At 51.9% G+C, this 22,846-nt stretch overlaps 2 protein-coding genes across 4 annotated transcripts in view; one reads left to right on the top strand and one right to left on the bottom strand.

Annotated features, from left to right (window-relative positions):
* The window catches only part of SLC52A2 (solute carrier family 52 member 2), a 21,138-nt gene extending 9,716 nt beyond the window's left edge, over positions 1–11,422 (bottom strand). Inside the window, exons 1-3 of one of the 2 annotated variants that reach the window (XM_054984463.1) lie at positions 11,236–11,422; positions 5,133–5,270; positions 1,596–1,703 (exon numbers count right to left, since the gene is read on the bottom strand). In XM_054984463.1, coding sequence (XP_054840438.1) covers positions 1,596–1,598 — 3 coding nt within the window. In that variant the 5' untranslated portion in view covers positions 1,599–1,703; positions 5,133–5,270; positions 11,236–11,422. Of the gene's footprint in view, positions 1–1,595; positions 1,704–5,132; positions 5,271–5,368; positions 5,535–11,235 lie in introns of those variants that run through there. The other variant, XM_054984464.1, reaches the window with a different exon arrangement.
* On the top strand, positions 11,251–22,846 carry FBXL6 (F-box and leucine rich repeat protein 6). 2 transcript variants are annotated; one of them, XM_054984461.1, is made up of 10 exons: positions 11,251–11,312; positions 13,618–14,141; positions 14,234–14,392; positions 15,374–15,437; positions 16,018–16,149; positions 16,248–16,355; positions 17,127–17,240; positions 17,601–17,832; positions 20,624–20,873; positions 21,932–22,846. In XM_054984461.1, exons 2-10 carry the CDS (start codon positions 13,651–13,653, stop codon positions 22,080–22,082), a joined length of 1,701 nt encoding a protein of 566 aa, XP_054840436.1. In that variant the 5' UTR covers positions 11,251–11,312; positions 13,618–13,650; the 3' UTR covers positions 22,083–22,846. The 2 variants fall into 2 exon arrangements, with proteins under 2 accessions (XP_054840436.1, XP_054840437.1); XM_054984462.1 differs by lacking the exon at positions 16,018–16,149.

Raw genomic sequence — 22,846 nt, 5'->3', positions numbered from 1 at the left:
CATCAAGAAGCCTCCACTACTACAAGCAAACAAAAAAAAGTTATAGAATCTGGACAACAGCTGCTGAGTTTTGATAACGGAATTTCAACTGGAACTTTTTTTTAAAAAAAGAGCCTCATGATGCAAACGAGGAAAGAACAGGCGTTTGACGAGCGCGGGATCAGCTGTCAGCGAGAAAGGTCAGGCAGCTGAGCTCCACCTTGTAAACACTGGGAACAAATGTCAGGCTCTGCAGGCGTTGCTCTCGCCCCTTCCCACAAGCAGAGGATCTGCCGCTTTCCTTTTCAGGGGCAGACCAGCAGAAGTCAGGCCGTTTGGATTCTGTGCTAGACACGAGCTTTTCTGCAGCAAACCTCAGAAAGATACCCCCAAGCATCTGTAATGCACCGGAGCAGCTAGAACGGAGGATGCTAATAAAAGAGGCCGTGGGAACAGCCAGAAGGGGAGCAGGTACAGAGAGGAGAGGAGAGGAGAGGGGGCGGCATGGCCAGGCCAGGTATGGGAAAGGATCTTCTAGCAAGGGAGGCGTTTCACAACGAGAGAGAAAAAGCTGCAGTTGTCCACCTTTGAAAGAAACAGAAGAGAGAAGAGAACATTGGCAACCCGCACCGAGCGGAAGGAAAAACTAAAAGCACAGAAAGAAAAGTAGCAGCGGGAATCAGTAACAGCAGAGGAAACAAGTGAAGGTCACTTGAAGTCTGGAAACCTGGAAGATGAGACTGGAGAAGAAGGGGGCAAGCACAACTGGTCCCTGGGGGGATTCCACGTAGCCTCCTGAACAGGGAAGGGAGGGGTGCCTTTTCAAGAGGGCACCAGGAGGCAGCAATGGGGTGGCCTCTGTTGCCACCTCCTGATGCTGCCCAGCCCCTTCCCCCTTGGAGGCACCTCAGAGACAAACCACACAAAAGGATGCAGGGGAGGGAAACCTTAGGAATCCCACCTTAGGATGGGCAGGGGCAATCTTTGCCAACTTGCATTTATATACTCAGTTACACTGTTGATTGCAATGACTTTGCAATTGGTTGTTGTGGGTTTTCCGGGCTGTGTTGCCATGGTCTTGGCATTGTAGTTCCTGACGTTTCGCCAGCAGCTGTGGCTGGCATCTTCAGAGGTGTAGCACCAAAAGACAGAGATCTCTCAGTGCTACACCTCTGAAGATGCCAGCCACAGCTGCTGGCGAAACGTCAGGAACGACAATGCCAAGACCACGGCAACACAGCCCGGAAAACCCACCACAACCATCGTTCTCCGGCCGTGAAAGCCTTCGGCAAGACTTTGCAATTGATTGCACTGACTAGCCCTGTGCAATCTGCCTTGAGTCTCAGTGAGGAGCCCAGACGAGAAACAACATAAACAAGCAAACATACTGGGGGCACGAGGTCACAGTAGGTTTGGGGGAGCAAACTCTTCAGGGCCCAAGCAGATCACACACACACACAGCTAAACGGGCAGGGCCCCGAGGACTGAGCAAGAGCAGAACACCAGAGGCAGCGAGAAGCTGCTGAAAACCAGAGAGAGTCCAACCGGCGGGGGAAACAGCAGGCGGCAGACAGGAAGGGGGGGGGGGGGCGATCTCCGGGAGCCTCTTCTCTTACCATGGATCAGAGCTTTGCGTGTCAAAGGCTGCCAGGTCCCTTGATCTAGCCCTTAACGGAGGAAGACATCAGGTCGGAGGGAGCATTTCTCAGACCACTGAGGCCGTACTTGTGGGAGGAAAAAAAGCTGAAATTGGTTTCTGATGTGCACAGCGTTTATATAAAAGACACAGAAAGTAAAGGTCTCTCTTGGTGCAGGCAAACCCGGAGGGAAGACCGGGCTGCCCCCACTCCCACCCAGCGCAAGGCCTGCGGAAGAGCCGAGTCGGGGCTCTGGCTAAAAAGCAGAGAGAGAGCGCACAGAGCGGAGCAAGTCAGGAGGCCAGGAGTCCGTTCCTGCAGGGGGTCCCCCCCCCACCCCCGTGAAGGAAGGCTAGAAATAAAGGAAACAGACAAGCGGGAGTCTGGCGGCACCTTAAAAACCAGCAAGATCCAACTCCAGCAGAAGCTCTCCTGAGCTCAGGTGCCATCTAGTGGCCGATCACTAGACATTCGTTTTATGTACGGGTATTAAAAACGGAACAGCCTGGGCAAGGGACCCTGACCTGCAGGAAATGCGGAGTGGAAGATACAATTAAATCTAAACAGGGAGAAACGCAGAGACCATTCAGTCGGGAGGCCGGGCTCCTTAACCCCTTAGTGGCTGGGGAATCCCAGGTTTTGCTAAGCTAGCGGAAATCCCAACAGCCACATGAAGCATGCGGGGCTATTCGGACGCCAGCAAAGGGCCTGTTCTGACATCCTGCCTGGCTCAGCCAGAAAAGCCCCTTTTAACCCTCAAGTGAGAAGAAGGAAGACACCCAGCTTGTCTTACCCGTGGAGGCCAGAGGGCAGCACATGTAGGTGGCCTGACTTGCAACGGCCACCTCCCTTCAAGCCCAATCCAGCACAACCCTCCACACAGCAGTTCCCACAGTGAGGATTTCTCAAAGGCTTCTAGCACTATTTTATATGGTGCCAAGAACCTCCACTCAATTCTCTTTGTTAAAATATCAAGCCCCTAGTGCTGAGCTAGGGAAGCACCGCAGGAGCACAGGAGTAGCCAAAGTCCCAGCGGAACAAGGCCATCTTTACTAAAGAAGGCAACTGGCTGGCTGGCTGGCTGCAGTTCGGAGCCAGAGCTGATCAGCCAGCAGTGCTGAAATGGCGCATGTCGGGAGGTGTAGAATGCCGGCTTCCCAGGCATAAGAGGTAGAGTCTCTCATCTTGCTAACAAGCTACAACAGTTCCAGGATGGCACCACAAGGTCTGCTCTCCCTGCCAAAATCCAGCCCCAGAAGGCAAAACGTTCCTCCCACACTTCCCTCCACGGCGTTGGCATCCTTTGCCAACAGTTATGCAATGCACGCCAACGTAAGACAGGGCAGGGCAGGTAGCACAGGGGCTCAGAATTCCTTCCAGCCCCTCAGGGGAACACAGGAAACCACAGAGTTCTGGCTATGCCCGTCCAAAGCACTCAGGAAAGCATAAGAGAGAACAAGACTTGTACCGAAAGAACCTCTAGAGTAAAGTAGTGTGCAAGGAAATTTCATGCAGTCCCAAAAGGCTTCACCTGGCTGAGGGCGAAGCACCTCTTGGTTGCTGCTGGGACCATGAAATGGAAACAAGAGCTCTGTAGCGGGTCCCTGGCTGCCAACTATCTGCCCCCACTCCAAGCTCCCTACCCTTTCGCCTGCCCTCAGGAAGGAGGAATGACAGCCTTCCGCCAACTGCTTATTTTGCCTTGATTGCAGAGGTTAGGGCTGGACTGATTTTGGGTTCTGTCGAGCATACGATGCCTAATACTTATATAATCAGAGTTGACTTTCACTGTTTGCTAAAGAGGCATTACTCTAGCCACCCTTGCAGAAGCCAGGGCTGTGAAGAAATCAAAGGCTTCTCTTTGGTCATGCGACGACAAAAGTGTATTTGGGGAAAGGCAACAGAGCAGAATTATTCCGCTAAACCGGCCTTGTAGTTAGTTCTACAGCGGAGGATATTTCCACCACTGTAGGTTAACGGCTGAAGATGCAGGCCCCTTGCAGCCGCAGAACTCTTGCTGGAGACGCAAAAAAACAAACGGGCTCTTTCGTTCACATTTGGTGGCAGAGTTCAATGGTTAAGGAGTGCTGGAGTGAAAGCTTCAAAGGTACAGAGGAAATAGTAGGAGAAAAAAGTAGAAGAAGAGCCAAAGAGAAAATTTCAGGCAGCCTCAAGGTTGCCCTTGTAAAAAAGAAGAGAAAATCGACATGTTTAGTAATATTCTTGTATTATTATTATTATTATTATTTATTACATTTCTAACCTGCCCTTCCCGCAAGCAGGCTCAGGGCGAGGTACAGCAGTTATAAAAATACAATACAAATATTAAAAACAATTCATAAAACAACAGTCCATCATAAAATCAACGAACAGATAATAACTGTCCCAAGATGGGGTCAATTCCTGCCCATCAGCATACAGGGGGAGGGAAGCGGACAGATAATGTACTGCAACCCATACGTGGGTCAGCTAACAAATGGGCACTACATAGCCCCGTACTGTACCCATATGTTGGGCAGCCGGCCGGTGGACACTGTATAACCCCACACTTAGTGGAAGGCCGGTGGGAGGCTCTGTGAGGATCTCACGCTGGCCTCAACCATACGCCTGGCGGAACACCTCCGTCTTACAGGCTGAAATGATAGACGATCTTGATGGGACTGGGTGTCCTCTGACAGAGAGTTCCACCAGGTTGGGGCCAGGACCGAAAAGGTCCTGGCCTTGGTTGATTAATATTCTTGTAGCAGCAAGAATATTAATAACACAATATTGGAAAGAAGGTATGTTATGTCCTGTTATGAAATTCAGTTGTGAAAAGCCTGCTTCATTATGTATATGTAAAATCTGCATGTATAAAAATGAACGTGGGAAAAGAAAGTTTATTCCAGGTAACTTCCCCAACACAAGGCAAGCATTATATTTGGTTCTGGAACAAGGGTAAACAACCAAAGGACAACGTGAGGACTGGAATTTTATGCTGTATATGAATGGAAATATAAATATGTGGCCTTAGATCAAGGTTAAATTTAAGAATTAGTAACAGCATACTTGAGGGGCAGAAATGTCTGGAGGACGGGCTCTCATCTTGGTTCTCTTTTGAAGTTGTCCACAGAGAGCCAAAATGCTTTGAAGTCCCGGAATGTATGTTCTTTGTCTAAATATTTTTTTAAAAAACAGGCTTCTTGACTGGGAACAGTTTCCTGAAAGATCACAAATGGCGACTTAATACGTCACCTGAAAGGCGATTTGCATGGCTCTGGGGGGAAAGGCTGCTGTAAGAAAGAGCTGCTCTTTGTTTTGTTGTCCTGTTTGCAATTTGGAGTTAAAGTCTCTGTTTTCGCATGAACCCTTCCCTAAGGTGGGAAATATGCCCCCCACTCTTTGCCCTGCACAGTCCTGTGTACGGAGGTTTACTGTCTGCCCATTCTAGCCAGCAGCCACTGACGGACTTCCCATCCCTTTAAACTCCTGCAGCCAACAGAAGCGGCACAGCGACCTCCCCCAGCCCCTTCTTACCTGCGGCCAGCCCAGGCTGCAGAGAACCAGGAAGTCAGAAGCATCGTTCCAGAGGTGGGCAACAGGGAAGGTGCTGGATACGAGGCCTCAGCCAATGGCACGCTGTTATCTGCTATCTTCTCTGTTGCCAAAGGGGCCCTTTAGAAGACCACAAAAGCACAGAGTCAGTCAATAGTGCAGACTGCCGGAACTGGAGGCAGAGACTCCAGGTCCAAATCCCTGCTCAGGAAGCGGACCTTGGGCAAGGCTGTCTTGCTCTCAGCACCAAATGCTCCTCTGCCAGGCCAGGAGACATGGAACTGACTGTACCAAGAGGGAAGCACCCGGTCTGCCCGCAGGTGTCTCCTCCCCAAATCTGAACAGGAAAGGGATGCAACGTAGCAGCTGAAATGCTCTCAGGTCTGGTTGCAGCCTAATTGCCCACAGCTTCCTCACCCACCCCAAAGATCCCCATGTGTGCCAGCCCTTCCCTGTACTAGGCAGCTACTGCTCCAGCTTCTGGCAACCTCCCCAGTAGCTCAGCAGCAGACTTTGCTCTGCAAGGGCCTGGATGACTGAGGCCCTGTCAGCTTTACAACTCCAAAGGGGAGCCTTATCACACATCAAGAGGCTGCCTCTTGCCAAATGGCGGAAGCCCCAGAGGCGACCTGAGCTGCCCCTGGTGTTTGCAGCGAGTTCACACCTGACTCTCCCGATTCTGGACTCTACCCCCAAGACATTCTTCAGAGGAAGAGGCTGCAGATAGACTTACACAGTAAGCAAATAATTCTTACACAGCGCAAGAAAGAAATTTCCCTGCACTGCAAGATCAGTGTTCTTCCCTGAAGGGGGCTTGCGAGGGACATTCCCAAAGCAAGAAACAGGCTGCCCCAGAATATGTGGAATTCAGTTTTGACTATGCAATGGGTAGCACCTTCCCGATCTATCTGCAGCTACATTTCCATATAACCCTTTTAAAGAAGCCATTCATACTGACCACTGTTAATCACAGCATACTTTTGTTCTTGGTGAAGAGCTACTTTGTTCTGCTTGCCATAAACCTACCATTAATTTCCCTGGGAGTCTCTTTAGAGGAAGTGTATTTTTTGGACTCTCCTCTTAGATCATGGGAGGGACGGGGTTGTGGCTCAGTGATATGGGCATGGAGGGTCTTGGGATCAACCCCTGGCATATCAGCTAAAAGATATCAGGGCCAGGCCAGAAGAGACGTGAGGAGTTTTGAAACTGGAGGTCTCAGGGGTTTCTTTCATTCAATTATCACAGGTGTGAGTGAGTGTGTGTGTGGGGGGGTACCTATACAAGGGCAAACAGTAGCTCCCTAAACCATTTCAGACCAACGGCATGGCAAGGGGAGCTTAGCATCGGGTCCCTGCTCACCTGATGTTTTAAAAAACACTGGTGGTCAGATACTGAGGCACCAGCTCCTGGCCTGGGAAAGGCCTTCCTCATCTGCAGCCACTGCCAGACAGGGCAGGGCAGAGCAACATGCTGACTCAATTCAAGGCCGCTTCATACACTTTTATAAACATATTAAAATCAACCACATAGATCCCTACATATTGTAAATTTTTTGGGCTGCCATATTAAGTGCCGTACCATCGCCTGAATTAAAGGGTCGATTTGCAGGACATCTTTTTTCAGAATGTTGGTGCTTTTGTAATATGGGGAAGTTAGATACTTGGGCTCGTTTCATTCTTGAACGCCCTTTATTTAGCAAAGATAGAGATGGGAAGGATGGGTCCACAAGTGGTGTCCAAAGCTCCTCGTTTCCCTTCACGATAATGATCCGAATACCACGGGAGTGTCTGGCTTCTTTCCTGCTAGTAATTCAGCATAAAATTAAATCTAAAAAACTTCTATAGAAACCCCTGTAGGGTTTTTTCCCTTTCTCAAAATCAGTGTGGTTAGGTAATGCCTAATAAAGCCGTACCATTAAAGGAAAAGAGCAATCTCATGTCTTCTTTTTATTACAGTATTTTTTGTATTAGATCCCATCAAGAGTGGCTTACATCACAGTGATGTGTTTTGCAGAATGTGCAAAACAGTAAAGATCAAAAGGGCATTCAGAACTGTAGGAGAACAGAACCGCTCAGGAGGGCACCTTTATAATGGAGGAGGGCTGTCGTCCACTCCAATGGTTACCGTAGGCATAACTTGCTTATACTGTACTATTTTATACCTGGCAACACAACTTCTATATTGTTTATTGTATACTTTTCTTTATTTTTATTTTATTTACACTATTTATAGGCCGCCTTTCTCGCTGAGACTCAGGGTGGATTACACAGTGGGAAGTCAGTAAAATCAATGGCTGGGACATTCCATAAATACGACAGGGCCGGAGGTCGTCAGCACGCTGCCTGTGGGCCTCATGGTACCCGCCCCCACCTCCCCTGGTGTCAGCCAAGTGTTTTTAGAGAGGGGGCGGGATGAAGTGGGGCTTTTGCCCAGCAAGGCTTCTGCTTGCCCATTTTTTTAAAAGTTGCTTTGTTGGGGACTGAGGCCACAGAACAAGGATCTTTACTGCGTGAAGGAGGATGAGCTGAAGCAGCCGTTCTGAGTCTGTGCCCAACATACTGCGTCAGAATTCCAAAGGGGCCCGCAAGCCCAAAAAAGTTGGGTACCCCTAGAAGAGGGTATGCGTTGCAGAAATCAGCCTACTGCTCACGTTATTCTCTACTTCTGCCATCCTAGTCCTACGGCATTGTTCATTGGGGACGGGGTTGCTGTCTGTCTATGTTAGGTTTCTTTATTTGCGGGGGGAGGGAGGTGTTTATCTTGTAATCCACCTTGAGTCTATGTGAGAAAGGGGAACTATAAACTAAGTAAATACATACATTGCAACACACACAAACTCCCCCCACAGGAAGCAGCATAACAAGTAACTCTTGATCTTCTCTCTTCAATTTGCACTCCACCTATTAGTTAAAACCCTTCCTGGTTTGGAAGATGAGGCCATCCTCTGGCTGATGGTGTCACACTTCACACACATTCACCAACACATTTTACTTTGCCCCAAGTAGTGGAAAGATACAAGATCTTCCATAGCTTAGTCCAGTTCTGTGGTGCCCTTTTTTCCTGTTTGCCCCAAGTAGTGTAAACAGAATCAACAACACTGTTACAGAGTGCATATGTAGGTGCAGGGCCGGAGTGTGTGTGTGTGTGTGTGTGTGTGTGTACAAATTGCAGTGCCTTAAATGTATCAGGCTCTCTGAATTCCCTGCTTTGGTTTTTTTAAAAGTAAGTCTCTAGCCCTTTCTACTGATGAGCTATCCCTTTCCCCTTATATCTCTGCAAAGGAATGGGTTAGAGACTTACTTTAAAAAATGAAAGCTGAGCATTCAGAGAACCTGGCACACACTTGTTAAAATGAAATAGTGATATAATAATATTCTAGTGCCACTTTTAAAAATTCAAAGCCTCCTGTGGTGGTGGGAGGAAATGGCTGATACAGAAACAATCTCGGATAATCTGCTCCGCTCTTGTCTTGAAAATCCCTTGATGGAGTCACCAAAAGTCAAGTTGTAATTCTACAGCAGTCACATACTTATCAAAGTATCTTTACGCTGTTGGGATCTTCCTTTTGTTTTAGGTGGGAAGCTTTGTTGGTCTGCAGTCTAAATACCAGGATTCAAGCCCTGTGGTACCTTAGAGACCAACAGGATTTTCAGGGTTTGAGCGTCGAAACTCCCTTCTTCAGATATCTGAATCCAAAGGAATTGTCTGAAGGGAGCTCTGACTCCTGAAAGCTTACACTACGAAAATCCTGTTAATCTTTAAGGAGCCACTGGACTGTAATCCTGCAGTTTTTTTGCTCTGAGTGATTTTTTTTTTCAGTTGTGTACTTCTCAACACCAGCCCGTACATAGCCTTTCTCTGCGGTGGCCCCTACCCTGTGGAATGGCCTGCCTGAGGTCAGGAGAGCCCCCCCTCTCCTGGCTTTCCACAAACAATACAAAACCAAAATATTCAAAAAGGCTTTTTACTCAGATAGGAGGGTGGTATTGCAGGGAGGGGGTCTCAGATGCTTCGCTATTGAATTAGGGACCATAGACTTCACCACTATGTTGCCTAAATATTATCTGTTGCTTTAAATATGTACTGCTATATACTACCTGTGCTTTCTGTTGTCTAATGCAGTCCTAGAATTGCTTATGTTCTGTTCCAGCAATTCTTCAACTCTGTATTGGAGCTATACTAATGCTCTGTCTTTGTAAACTTGTATTTATCTACCCTATGACATTGTTTATGGAAATGTCCTTGACACTGTATGGAAATGCCCTTGATACTGATTGTACTAATCTCACACTATGTAATCTGCCTTCAGTGAGAAAGGTGGACTATAAATGACATAAATTAAATAAATTTGGAGAGAGACTGATGTCTCCCTTCATTCAGTGGCAAGATCTGGGGCCAGCAGCACCTTAAAGACCAAGTAGATCCCCAGGGTAGGAGCTTTCGAGAGCCAGAGCTCCCTTCACCATACCATAGAAATCCAGTTGGCCTTTAAGGTGCTGCTGGACCTGGATCTCACTCTTCCACTGCAGACCAACACGGCCTGCAGCAGAAAGATCAAGATGGGCAGCCATGTTAGTCTGTCTGTAGCAGCAGAAGAGAGTCTAGTAGCACCTAGAAGACTAGGGTATGAGCTTTCATGAGACACAGCTCACTTCTTCAGATGCAGCTAGAATGTGAGTCCATCTGTCCTTATAGCTTGAGAGTGATTTCAGATGCTGAATGACAACAGCAGGTAAATGACAAAATGGTTGGTGAATGACAACAGCAGCGACATTACTTCTGGAAGTGACACTGTTGCGCCAGCTGTGGGAGCACTCCTGTGCTTCGTTTGGGGCTGATTTGGGTGCCAAACGGGCTGAATCGACCCCATGCAGAGTATGGGAACGCTCACACGACTGGTGCAGTGACGTCACTTCCAGAAGGGTTAGTCAGCCCCAGGCGTATGCACGCTCATGACCAACACGAGGTAAATGCTAGGGACCCGACCCTCCTGGCGGGAGGGGAAAGGGCCTGGGAACTCTAATGCAGAGGGTTAGTGGGTGTGGAGAACTGCAACTGGTAACGAAGCTCAAGACAATGCATCCACCTGGACTGAATCGAGACCTAGGCTTCGTGTCTCATTACCAATGCTGACTTCTTCACACCCACTACCCTTCTGCACACCCCACCCTATCCAATCATGCCTGCTATTGTTATTCACCGGCTATTGTCATTCGGCATCGGCAATCACTCCACTCTCCAAGGTATAAGGACAGGACTCATTTTCTACTGTATCTGAAGTGAGTGGTGCAGCAGAAAGTGTGTCTATCAACATCTTTCCATGGTTGCAAACCTGCTTTTTTGTTCTGGGTAAGAAGAAATATTTTCAACTGTTTTTTCAGTTGGGTACTTTTGGAGAGAGACTGAAATCCCGCTTCTTTCCATGGGTCTTCCCAAGCAGAGGGCACCTCATCGGTATTTATTATAGCATAAGCTTTCAAGAAGCACAGCTCTCTTCGTCAGATGCAACTTTATTGCAGCATAAGCTTTTGACATCTGGCAAAGACAACTGTGGGTCTCGAAAACTTAGGTAAAGGTGCAAGCACCGAGTCATTACTGACCCGTGGGCGGGGGACATCGCGTCACGTCGTTTTCTCAGCAGATTTTTTGTCACGGGGTGCTTTGCCGTTGCCTTCCCCAGTCATCTACACCTTACCCCCGGGAAACTGGGTGCTCATTTTTCCGACCTCGGAAGGATGGAAGGCTGGGTCGACCTGGAGCCGGCTACCTGGAGCCGGCTTCCGCCAGGATCGAACTACTCGGGCCGTGAGCAGAGCTTGGGCTGCAGTGCTGCCGCTGACCACTCTGCGCCACGGGGCGCCTTTTGGGGGAAAGCGTAGGCGACGCTAAAGCGTGCTGGTCGGAAAGGGGCGGCTGGGCTCTCTTCCGTTTCGCAAGCGCAGGCGAGCGCGGCTGCCCCCCCCCTCCCCGCCGCGACCCCACCGGAGGCGGCCTGTCCCACGCGGCCTCCCGCGCAGGCGCCTGCGCGTGCGCCGCTCCCCCCCCCCATCCCGGCCCCAGTCGGCGACCCCAGGGCGGCACTCACGCGCTCCCGCGGCGCCGCCTCTTCCTCCATCCCGGCCCGGAAGCTCCGCCCGGCGAGGCGAGGCGCGTCAAGGCCAGGTAGGCCGGAGGGCCCCGCGTCCCCCCCCCACCTCTCCCGGCGTCCCCTGCGGCCTGGCGGCGGGGGGGGGCCCTCGGCTCCCCTTCCCCGCCGCCCCTCACGACGCGCCCCTTCCCAGAATGCTCAGCGCGGCCGCTGGCCAGAGCCCCGCCTCCCGCGCCGCCAGAGGGGCTCACAATGGCGCCCCCTCCCGGCATTCTCAGCGCCGCCCTGGAAGCCTGGGCTGCCTTCCCACAATGCCCCGCGGCGGCTGGCCTGCCCGGCTTCTGCGCCCTCTGCGCCGCCCTGTCCTACCTGTCCAGGTTGCTAACCTCCAGGCGGTGGCTGGATCTCCAGGCCACAGAGATCCGCTCGCCTGGAGTTGGCCGTGTTAGTCTGTAGTTGCCAAATAGTCAAGAGTCCGGTAGCACCTTTAAGACTGATCAGATATAAACGAAGAGAGCTGCGGCTCTCGAAAGCTTATGCTACAAAAAAGTGGGTTAGCCTTAAAGGTGCTCCTGGACTCTTTACTACCTAGAGAAAATGGCTGCTTTGGAGCGGGGAACTAGGGTTGCCAGCTCCAGGTTGGGAAATTCCTGGAGATTTGGGTCGCCAGCCTCCAGGTGGCAATGTAGGCACACAAACCCTGTGCCCCTGAGTTTTTGAGGAGTGGCTGTTGTGGGAGGAGGAAACAGTTCTGCGTTAGACAAGCCCAGCAAGGCCTGGTTTAAATATAATGCTGGGTGAGGCAAGAACTCTTACCTGGGGGACTTTGAGCTCATGTCACATTGCACTGCGACTGGGCTGGGCTGCTCACATGTCACCCTTCGTGTGGGTGGCAGCCCACGTTCAGTGAGAGGTCATGTGGGTGCAGAGTCCCACAGAAAAGCGCTTTTGCTTCATGCAGGGGTGAGTTTAAATGAAACCTATTAGTTTTCCTTGGGCCAGGTGTCCACCCATGGATGCTAGGGAAGTGTAGTGATTGCGAGAATGAGCGATGAGGTGGAAGGTCAAATCTTTGCTCAGCCATGAACTCAGTTTTTCAGCCATTGTATCCATTGTAAGCATGTATTTAATTTAAACTACTTATCACGCTTTAAAAAAAATCCAGAAGAAATGAATTATTTAGAATTTTTATTTAAAATAAAAGACATTAAAATAGAAAGCGCATAATAAAAGATTGTACAAAGACTACATTTGAAATTGAATTGAGACATATATAAACTTATATAAACAGTACATTTGGAATTGATTTAAGACTTATACAAGCACTGTTTTAAAATTACATTGAACTAATATAAAACTACACTCAACATTTGCCATGACTAAGCATAAATGTATAATGGCTCTCCTACCCCGTCCTTGGTTATTTATATTTGTACACACTATAATACCAACCTTCTGATTGATCATTCCCCTATTTTTTATCTTCTTAGCTTTATACTGTTACTTTCGTTAATGTTAATTTCTGCCTAAGTAGTAAAAAAAAATCCTTCAGTTTCCCCCCCTTTTATGCCCAGTGGGCAACCAAGGCAGCTCAATTGAATTGGATCTGCCCCCGGACTGCGTAGGCCTTGAAAGGTAAAAAACAGCACCCTAGTTTGTGCCTGGAAGCAAACTGGAAATCTTTGCCTATGGAGAAGTTTGAGCTGTCTGAGAGAGATGTGGTCACTTTGGTGGATCTCTGTAAATAACCTGGTTGCCATATTTTGGAACTTTCCAAAAAGTGCACACAGAGCATTGTCATAATCTAACCTGGATGTTGTGAAGGTGTGGAAGATGGCAACAGAAAGGGACAGCTGAGTCGCCTAGTGGGGAGAGTTCGTGGCCCTTTCTTGGATTGCCACCCATCTAGCCTACCCAAAGCAGAGCATCTGAAGATGACCACAGGCCCAGGTCGGTTCGTAAGAGAGGAGGTGGTCCTTCAGGTACCTTGCAAGTTGCAAGCAGGGCTGCTGCCTGTTTTGACTTTCCCTGGGCGGTTAACGGCAGCCCTGTGGGCATGTAGCAGGTGAAGCCTTGCTTTCATGGTGATAAGGGAAGCGAAAAGCTTCACCTTCTGAATGTCCGTCTCAGTCTTCTATTCAAGGCAAAGGAGCAGGGCCAGCAGAGAGAAAAAAGGCAGCAGCCCCGTGTGCAAGAACCGCTGTGGCTGAATCTGCACGCGAATATTTGGCAGCAAATGCTGCCCATAACCGGATGACGGATGCATGGCACAGCTCACCAAATGGCAACTTCAGTGGGGAAAATACATTAGATAAATGTACCCAGTAATACTATTACTACTTCAGGCTCGTTCTTTCTTTCCTGCTTTCTTCTTCTTAGGAGGCCTCATCAGGCAGCTCTTTCTGACTCAGGATGGAAGAGAAGCCTCCTGGCACAGGGATGCCCCCAGCTGTTAGGGAGCGCCGTGCTCCTCGGAAGAGGCGGGCAGAGGCAAGCGGTAGCCCGGGGCCTGCTGGCCAGGCTCCAAAGAAGAAGGCCCGCCGGGTCCCCAGAAGATCTGCTCCCCATTTCCTTGTACATGAGACAGACAATGACATGCTGTTGATCATTTCCAACGTGGGCGAGGAGCAAGAGCGGCCAGCTCGCAAGGTCTGCAAGAGGAAGCGGAAGAAGCCGCGGCAGCAGAAGGGGCTGAAGAAGCCGGCAGGGAGCAGAGGGAAGAACAGGGCTTTGGCAGCACAGCCCGTGGCTGTGGGAGACCTGCGGGAGGGCAGCAAAGGGTCCCCCGCCAGCACCCCGCCAGCTCCTGGCAGCTCCTGGGGCGAGCAACTCCCGGTGGAGATCCTGGTACAGATATTCCAGCATGTTGTGGCATTGGAAGGGTCAGTGCCGTTCCTCTGCAGGTAAGCGATGGCTGCTGCGCGGGACCCCGTCAAGCACTCCCCGTGCAGTGGGCATGGAAGGACGTTACCTTTACGGCTGCTTTTGTCTCTAGGATGGCCCGTGTGTGCCGGCTGTGGTACGGAGCAGCTGCCAGTCCTGTGCTTTGGCAAAAGGTGTCCCTCGGCTACTGCTGGGCAGCGCCAGGCCAAAAATGGTCTCATGTTATAGAAAAGAGAGTCCTTGGCACGGTGGAGTGGTTGGCCGCCCACAGGTAAGAATGTGCTTTTCTCTTGTGGGAGATGCTGCCACCACATGTCAGTTTTATAATTTTTTAATGTAATGTGTAGCCCCCTTTCTCGCTGAGACTCAAGGCAGATTACACTGCATAAGTAAATATGAACAATGACTCAGATATTCAGTAAACAATGGGCTTTGGATTGCAGAAATTTGAAATAACAACAACGGCATTCAATTTATATAATGCCCTTCAGAACTACTTCATGCCACACTCAGAGCAGTTTACAAAGTGTGTTACTACAATCACCCTGTGAAGTGGGGTGGGGGGCTGAAATTGCTCTGAGAAGCTATGACTGGCCCAAGGTCACCCAGCTGGCTTCAAGCGGAGGAGTGGGGAATCAAACCCGGTTCTCCAGATTAGAGTCTTACCACTCTTAACCACTACACCAAACTGGCAGAGATCCAGTAGAGACCTGAAAACAATGCTGAAACAAAATATAAGCAAATTGACATGACATATTACACAAAGTGAACTATCCAGTAGGAGCATACTTGCAGCAACAGACAGTACGCAGTAGTATAGTCTACAGTCCCTATCCCTTTCCAATGGATTTCTCTGTACCCTTTCCTTACAGTGAAGCCCTACTGCCTGATTAGAAAGCCCTCCTGAATAATTCAGTTTTGCATAGTTTGTGAAAGACGAGAGAGTGGGAGCTTTCCTGACCTCTTTAGGCAGGCCTTGCCATAAGGCAGGGGCTGCTACAGAAACTCTGCATGACACTGTTCAGGCAAAACTGAGTTTGGAGAAGGCATTTTTTTTTAGCTGCATTGCTTTCTTAGCAGTAATGCTAGATCCAGTATAATCCCTCGGCTGCACCAATTGCCCGTGGCCTACCTTTCTTATCTTGGCAATGGTACCATGCCTTCCACACCCCACTATTTGCACTTACTTCATCCCCCCTTTGTTTGGGGGGGGGTCTGAATCTTGGACTAATTTTATGCTTCCTCCTTGCAGATTTTCCCGCCTCCAGGACTTTGCTCTCTGCCACTGGAAAAACCATGTGCCCTTTGTCCTGAAGGTAAGGGGAGCTGCTGCGCTCTGCCAGATACTGTACCATGCCCCGGGTCTCTTTGCTTTTCTTCAAATTACAGAAGCAGACTAATGATGCAGAACTCATGGTTTCCCTTAATTTGCATAATCCATGCGCAGAATGTTGAAGTTTTTATTTAGTTATGTCATATTTTTGAGGCCCAGAGTACCGAGCCTTACACACCGGCCTGGCCACTCATGGCAGTGCCCCTCAGAGAAGCAGAGAGGCAGCAGGAAGGGATCCCAAGAGTCATCTAGTCCAGCCCCCTGCACGATGCAGGACATTCGTAGTTACCCCCCCTCCCCCATTGACCCTTGCTCTGTGCCCAGAGGAAAGCAGAAAGCCTCCAGGATCCCTGGCTGATGTGGCCTGGGAGAAAATCCCTTGTGGACTGCAGAGTGGCAGTTGGCCTGACCCTGGGCACGTAAGAAGGGGCCACGAGAGCCCGGCCCCAGCTCATCCCTTCCTGCCCTCCCTCTCACAATCTGCCCAGGTTCATACTGAGTCATAGAGTCAGCATTGCCGTCTCGTGCCTTCTGATCTCCTGTATCGGTCCTGCTTGTTTCAGGAAGTTGGCCAATCCTGCCCCCTGCTTGCATCTCTCAAATTGTCCTACTGCAGTGGGGTGACTGCGGAGTCCCTGGCCGTGCTGGCTGGGAGCTGTCCCCAGCTGGAGAGCCTGAATCTGCAGAATTCCCAGGTGAGGGGTGGGCTGGCCGCATCAGAAGGGGGAGGGCGAGCTGGATCCACTCACGTACGGGGGGCCTTCCTCACTGTCGCCATCTGCTACGCTCCTAGGTTCACTCTTCAGCGGTCGTCAGCATTCTTGAAGCTGCTGGCTCTCGAATCCGGCACCTGTGGTTGACATACAGCAGCCAAACGAGCGCTGTCATGGCAGCACTTTCAGTAAGCTTGTATGGAGGGCTGGGGGCTGGGGCGGGTCACTGCCTTCAGGGGAGGGGGAACTGAAAGCCTGCCACTGTCCGTCCTTTGCAGTCTTTCCTTCACTTGGCCTCACAACAACTCTGATGTTCCCATTTTAGAGAGGCAGTGTGGTCCAAGGGAGAGAGCGCTGGGCACAGATCTGGAAGAACTGGGTCCATATCCCTGCTTAGCAGTAGGCTCCCTGGGCTGCCTTGGGTAAGTCACTTACCTCTGAGCCTCAGTTTCTCTTTCTGTAAAATGGGAGTAATGATGGTCTGCTTCACAGGGTTGTTGTGAGGACAGCTGGGAAAGTGCAAATGCTAGACATTCTGTATCTGATGCTTTTTATCAATGAGTCACCAGAGCAGAGAGGGTGGTCTGGCTGCAGGCTCCGCCGCTGAGCAGCAGCATCAAGTTGGGAAGCCCCTTGTGGCTGCCAGGCCAGGCTGACTGGCTTGGCCACGCGGAAGGGCTGTGGGGTGCGCCTTCCGTGCGCCCAGGAGCATCGCCTCCGCATCAGGGTCGCTGGGTGAAAATGGGACCAGGCCCGGTTGCTCCAGATCTCTGTTGTCTTCCGACGGGGCTGCCTGTCCTTGGGGGAGAGGGCCGGCTCCAGGCGCTTCCCCATGTAAGCTCCAAGTTGCTGAGAAACCAGCCCTTTTGCAGAGTGGCTTTTGGGCCCCAGGCTGAGGCTCGTTTTCCTGAGCAGCAGCGCTTTCTGGGCCACTTCCTGACGCCACTCTGGTCTTGCAGAGCGGCTGCTGCCCTGGACTGCGGCTCCTGGAAATGAACATGGAGATCAAGAAGAGCAGCGAGCATTTCCAGTTCCCCGTGGAGAAGCTCCAGGCCGCCTGCCCACATCTGCAGGTAGGAAGTCGGTGCGTGTCCCTTCCAGGCACTTTGCATGTGGGGTCGGATGAGCTGGGGATCCTGGGGGCGTTGTCTTTCCTGGCCTGGCTTGGCCTGGCTCTCCCTCTGGAGTCGTCTGGAAGTCTGAGCTGCAACACAGACCCCGTGTCCCCTTTTGCCCTTTGCCTGTGATGACCTGTGAGGTGGGGGTTGCGGGCTAAAGTTGTGGGTTAAAGGTTAGGGGAAGGAAGAGTGTGCGTTGGGGCGGGGCTTTGTGCTGGGCTGCGCTCTGCCCCTGTGGTCCTGGGGGTTAACTTGATTGCAGTGACTAGAGTGTGGGGCTCCAGGTGTTCTCACCTTCCCGTTCCTGCCGTCCAGGTGTTGCGCCTGCTGAATGTTGTCTGGAGCCCCAAGCCAAGCTGCCGCTCAGCCCTCGGCTCCCCAGGCTTCCCCGAGCTGGCAGAGCTGTGCTTGGCCACAACCTCCTACTCCTTCGTTGATGACAATACCTTGCAGCGGATCTTGTGGGCTTCAGGCCAGCTCCGGATGCTTGACCTGCGCGGCTGCTTCCGGGTCACCCCCAAAGCGCTCCAGCTGCTGCCGTGCCCAGGTACACATCAGAAGATCTGACCCCACCTTGTCTTCCGTTTCATTCTCTGGACAGCCAGCCATTCCAGGCACTCAGGCAAGCCCTGCCCTCCAGGCTCAGCCTGTATGAGACTGCGGCCCATCTCCTGGTTTGACTGCAGGGCTGCCCCCTGACGCTGCCTGATCACAAATCACGGATCCATCTAGCTTGGGGCTCAGCGCCTCAGTGTTCCTCATCCATGTCTGAGCCCTACTAGGGGAGAAAAGGAGTTCGGACTATGGGGAGGCAAACCATGAGAACGAGGAAGGATGGGTGCCTCTCACACATCACGCAATTGTCTTTGGTGCCAATTCAGGTTTAAAGCAGTGACTCGCCTGCAGTCACTGTGTTTTGTCTGAGCCTCATCCAGTGTCTTCGCGCTCCCCGTGACTGCAGGGCTTCTTTTGTGACCCTGTTGTGTTCTGTTGTGACCCTGAAAGGCAATTTGCGTCCTGCAACCTGAATGGTCAGAAGCACTTAGCAGAGTGGGAAAATCTCAGTAAGGCATCAAGGGGAAACTCAGGGGAAACAAGTATGTGGGCGGAAGCGAAGAAGACATGGCAGCAGACCACAGCAGTGTCAGAGCAGGAGGAGGAGGGCCTCACCAGGGACCACCACCTCTCTTGGTCCAGTATTAGGAGGTGTGGCTGTGGAGGGTTCCCAAGCAGGTGTGGCTGAGCTTGAGATCTGCATGGACCGGTGGAGAGGGAGGGCCCCGTTTCCCCCACTTCTGTCCTGTTGGCACCCGGTGGCCCAGACCATTCGGACCTGAGTTTTTGCCCTTGTCCCCGACTCATCCAGCACCTTCTCCCCTGGCCTTGTCTGTCTGAGGAGATGCCTCGCCACTACGAGAGCCTCTTGGCATGAGACACATAACGGGCCCAGGAAAGGGTGACCGAGTGCCATGGCCTGCCCAAAAGCTGCCACTGCTCAGAGCAATAACAACAACAAAAACAACAACATTCAATTTATATACTGCCCTTCAGGACAACTCCCACTCAGAGCGGTTTACAAAGTATGTTGTTATTATCCCCACAACAATCACCCTGTGAGGTGGGTGGGGCTGAGAGAGCTCCTAGAAGCTGTGACTCACCCAAGGTCACCCAGCTGGCTTCAAGCAGAGGAGTGGGGAATCAAACCTGGCTCTCCAGATTAGAGTCCTGCTGCTCTTAACCACTGCACCAAACTGGCTGTCCAGCAAGAGAGCAAGCAAGAGCTTGGGCACAGAAGTGCTCTGTTCGCTTGCTAACCCCTGCTCTGTTGCCAGTCCTTGAGCTTGGGCACAGAAGTGCTCTGTTCGCTTGCTAACCCCTGCTCTGTTGCCAGTCCTTGAGCTTGGGCACAGAAGTGCTCTGTTCGCTTGCTAACCCCTGCTCTGTTGCCAGTCCTTGACTGCTGGTGATCCCTGCTGCTTCCTGGGCTGCTGTCTTCCTCAGGCTTGTCTGTGTGTGGCAAGTCCTGCCAGCTAGCTTCCTTCTCTTGCCTGTGGGTGGTCTGTTCTGGATACCTGACACCTTAAGTCCCTACGGCAATGAGGATGTCAACTGAAGAGGCATTCCTTCAGCGAGGCAGCTAAAGGCCCAGGAATCCCCCGTGTCTGTGTCAGGTCTATGGATGACAGGCTATGGCAGAGAGATCCCTGTACCCTCACAGCAAGCGCTCCATGGTCTTGGTTGAAAAGGCTTTGTTCAGGGAATCAAATCATGTTCATAGATACATCCACGGGTTGATCAGAAGGTTGACAGGAATAACAAAATCTGTAAAACTATGGCTCATATAGGTCCCAAGTACTCATCCCCCCTCCCAACAAGAAAACATAACTTTAGGCGCGAATCAGTCTTGAGAACTCCCTAAATAGTTTACATGCTTCGTCTAGACAAAGGAGAGAGGCACTAGATTAAGAATGAAACACGGTATTCTTCTTCCCCCTGAGAACTAGCAGGTTTGCAAGGTCAGAGACACTGAGCTTCAAAGCACAAGAGATAAGACACTCTGGATACAGCAGGCCTGTGAATGCAAGGCAAGTTATGGCATCAGCAATATGATATCCAGAAACAGCATAGAACAATGGTTCATAGCAACACATCAGCTGAAAATAATGGCACGGATGGGTAACAGACATAACAGCCTGTGCCAGTCCCAAGGTTGATAAGTTTTAATGGCTGGAGTGTGAATGACCCCCCACCCCACCCCCAGAGAAGAAGCCCCCAGAGGAGAAGCCCCAGTGAGCCTGTTGCACTTGGATGCTGGCGAGGTGGTTTTGGGGAGGGCCGTTGAGCCTTGGGCCTGATACGACCCTGGGGGGTGGGGTCCCACGTCCTTCGCCTGTGATTGAGCTGGCATCGCAGGTCCAGAAAGAGACATCCTGGCTTGGGCAAATGGTTGCCACGCTGAAGGCCTAAGCATTAGCCTTCAGTGTTCTTTTCCATTTAGTGGTGCCAGGGTAGGGAGGGTCCAGGATAGCTGAAGGAGGGTTCTGAGACGGCAGAAGAGGCACGTGGAAGCAGGCGCTTGGGAGCTGCAGGGGGTCCAGGGCGCTGTGGAAGGGTTTGGAGGGCGAGAGGCAGGTGAAGAAGGGTGTTGGCAGAACTTCTCCACTGGCCGTCCCTCCTGTTTGCGCCTCTGAGGTGCAAACAGGTCTCCAGTCAGCCCCCTGCTCCAGAGCTGTCTCTGGCTTATGGCCCTCCTCCTGCCTTTATTATTATTGTTTTTAAGTTGGTTGTGATGGTGGTGACGTTCACCCTGCCTCATACACGGTGCATTTATTCTGCAGACTTGGAGCAGCTCTACTTGGGCCTGTACTGCAGCGCCAGCCACATCCGCCTGCCCCTGGAAGGGAGCCCCCTGATCACCCGGAAGTGGAGTCGCAGCCTGCGAGAGCTGGATTTGGCCGGGCAGAGCTTCAGCGAGAGCGACCTGCAGCAGGCCATGGCTGCCTTTGCTCGGGAGGAGAGCCAGAGTGGGGGGCCTGTCCTGCGTTCCCTCAACCTCACCGGGACCAAGGTGGTCCTCAGCACAGTCAGGTGAGCTGGAGGCAGAGGCGGAGCTGAAGGGCCGCCCGTTTTCCCAGCCCTCTCCTGCTTTGCGGTCCTTGGGGCCTGCCTCACTCCTGCACCCTTTGGGGAAGTTGCTTTGCCTCTTTTTGTGCTTGTCATGGACCTGGGCGCCACTGGCCTTTCTCAGGGAGCGACCCCTGTCATTTCTGCCCCTGGTGGATTTGTGTTGGGGGGCGGGGCGTCTTCTGCCTTCAACTGTTGCCAGCAGGGGGTTGCGGGCCTGGAACACAGAGAGGCTGCGGATCTCGGAAAGGCCCACTCTAGGAGCAGCCTTCTGCGGCAGTTCTTAGGGTGGGCGGGATGTGGGCTGGGCCAGGAGAAGCCTGTGCTGCCGAGGACTCCTTGCTTAGCCTGGGCTCTGTGCAGTCCAAGCGTTGTGGGCCACTGCGGAAGGCCCTTCTTAGCACTGCAGGTCCAGCAGGTCCGGCAGCCCCAGGAACCACCAGCCTCTGCCCCCTTTCTCTTTGCCTTGAGTTCGAGGCGCTGCGTTTGGCGGGGGCCCCTTGCTAGTTGGTCTGGTTATTGCACCTGCCAGTTCTGTTTACTTTTCCACCAGCTGCATCTTCGGAGTTCTTTCACTTTTTGGGAGGCCTGGAGGGAGAGTCTTTGTGCTTCTCTTGCATTTTTGAAGTCTAATGATCTTTTACCCAGCTTTGGGGGTGTATTAACTGCTAAGCCTTTTCAAAACAGTTTTTCTGCCATGTTTGATGCACTCTGCCCTGGGTGTTACTGGACCGGGCAGCTGAATCCTCTCTTCCCTGGGGGGCCAGTTGCAAGGAGGCTGGAGTTTTCTCCCAAACCTTGATGGAGTGGGGGCTGCGGGTCTTGGGGAACAGCCAGTCCTGCCCTGTGCAGCTGTAAACAACCACAGAACTGGAGTCCTGACTACAATTTCTCACGTTACTGACCTTGGCATTACAAGCAGCGTTGTGATAACCAGTTCCCTGACCTGGGGGGGGGGGGCGGGAAGCAGGCATGGAGCCCGGGTGTCCTGCTCACGCCCGTCTCCTCTCTTGCCTTCCCAGCACCCTGATCACCAGCTGCCCTGCCCTCATCTACCTCAACCTCTCGTCCTGTCGCCATTTGCCACGGGGTACAAAGAAGGCATATCGAGGCCGTGAGGAGATTCACCAGTGTCTGCAGCACCTCCTGAGAGCCTCGGAGGAGCCCCTCTGACTCTCCAAGGCATCTGTCTCGGACCAGGGGTGGTGCCCCGGCCGGTGCCTTCCCAAGCCAACATCTGGGCCTTTTCAGCACCTGCGACTTCACTGGGTGGCTCCTGCCCCTTTACCAGGACAGCCGTCCTTCTCCTCTCTGCAAGGAAGAACGTGGAGGGGAAGCGTTCTGAGAGCTCGACACCGCCCTCTTTTCCAGCACCTGATTTCTGATACCTTTTCTAGCACGTTTAGGCCCAAATGCTGCCAGAATTTTCTAAATGTTTTTGTTTTCCTGGGGCCTTGATGCTGTTCCTGGCTCTGGGCCAGGAACAGCGGGGTTCAGCAGCTCTCTGGCCCCTCTCTGTCTCTGTGCCCAGGTCCTGAGCCTCTCAGGATGGGGAGCTCAGGCGAGCCCGGGAGGGGCGGCCGTTCTGTAATTCTGGAGAGTTTCATTCCCTTTGTTTGAGAGAAGAAGAGCAGCTGGTTTGCCTCCATCTCTTTGGGACAATTTTCTGCCTTATCCAGTCCCCAGCACAGGAGGGCGGGAGGGGCTGAGAATTGGGTTTAAGCAATTGCTGGGATATCTGGTTTGGTCCCCAGCTGGCACTCCTGCTGACATGTTTCGTACCACGTGTAGTTTCTGGAAAGTCTGGTATGTTGCCAACCTGTGTTTTCTGTGGCAGCTCCACCACCAGCCGAGCCTACCTCACAGGGTAGGAGAATAATGTAAACCGCCTTGTGTCTCCACTGGGGGTGGAGTGGGTGGGCAGGGCATACTGTAAA

This window comes from Eublepharis macularius, chromosome 7 (genome assembly GCF_028583425.1).
Source record: "Eublepharis macularius isolate TG4126 chromosome 7, MPM_Emac_v1.0, whole genome shotgun sequence".
Taxonomy (NCBI): Eukaryota; Metazoa; Chordata; class Lepidosauria; order Squamata; family Eublepharidae; genus Eublepharis; species Eublepharis macularius.
The sequence above is the reverse complement of the archived record's forward strand: the minus strand, read 5'-3'. Positions and strand labels throughout refer to the sequence as shown.

Excerpts from the sequence above, each read along its gene's own strand:
- FBXL6 (XM_054984461.1), top strand. The coding sequence starts at position 13,651 with ATGGAAGAGAAGCCTCCTGGCACAGGGATGCCCCCAGCTGTTAGGGAG. Across the intron at positions 17,241-17,600 it reads CCGCCTGCCCACATCTGCAG|GTGTTGCGCCTGCTGAATGT; the intron begins GTAGGAAGTCGG and ends CCTGCCGTCCAG. Across the intron at positions 17,833-20,623 it reads CCAGCTGCTGCCGTGCCCAG|ACTTGGAGCAGCTCTACTTG; the intron begins GTACACATCAGA and ends TTTATTCTGCAG.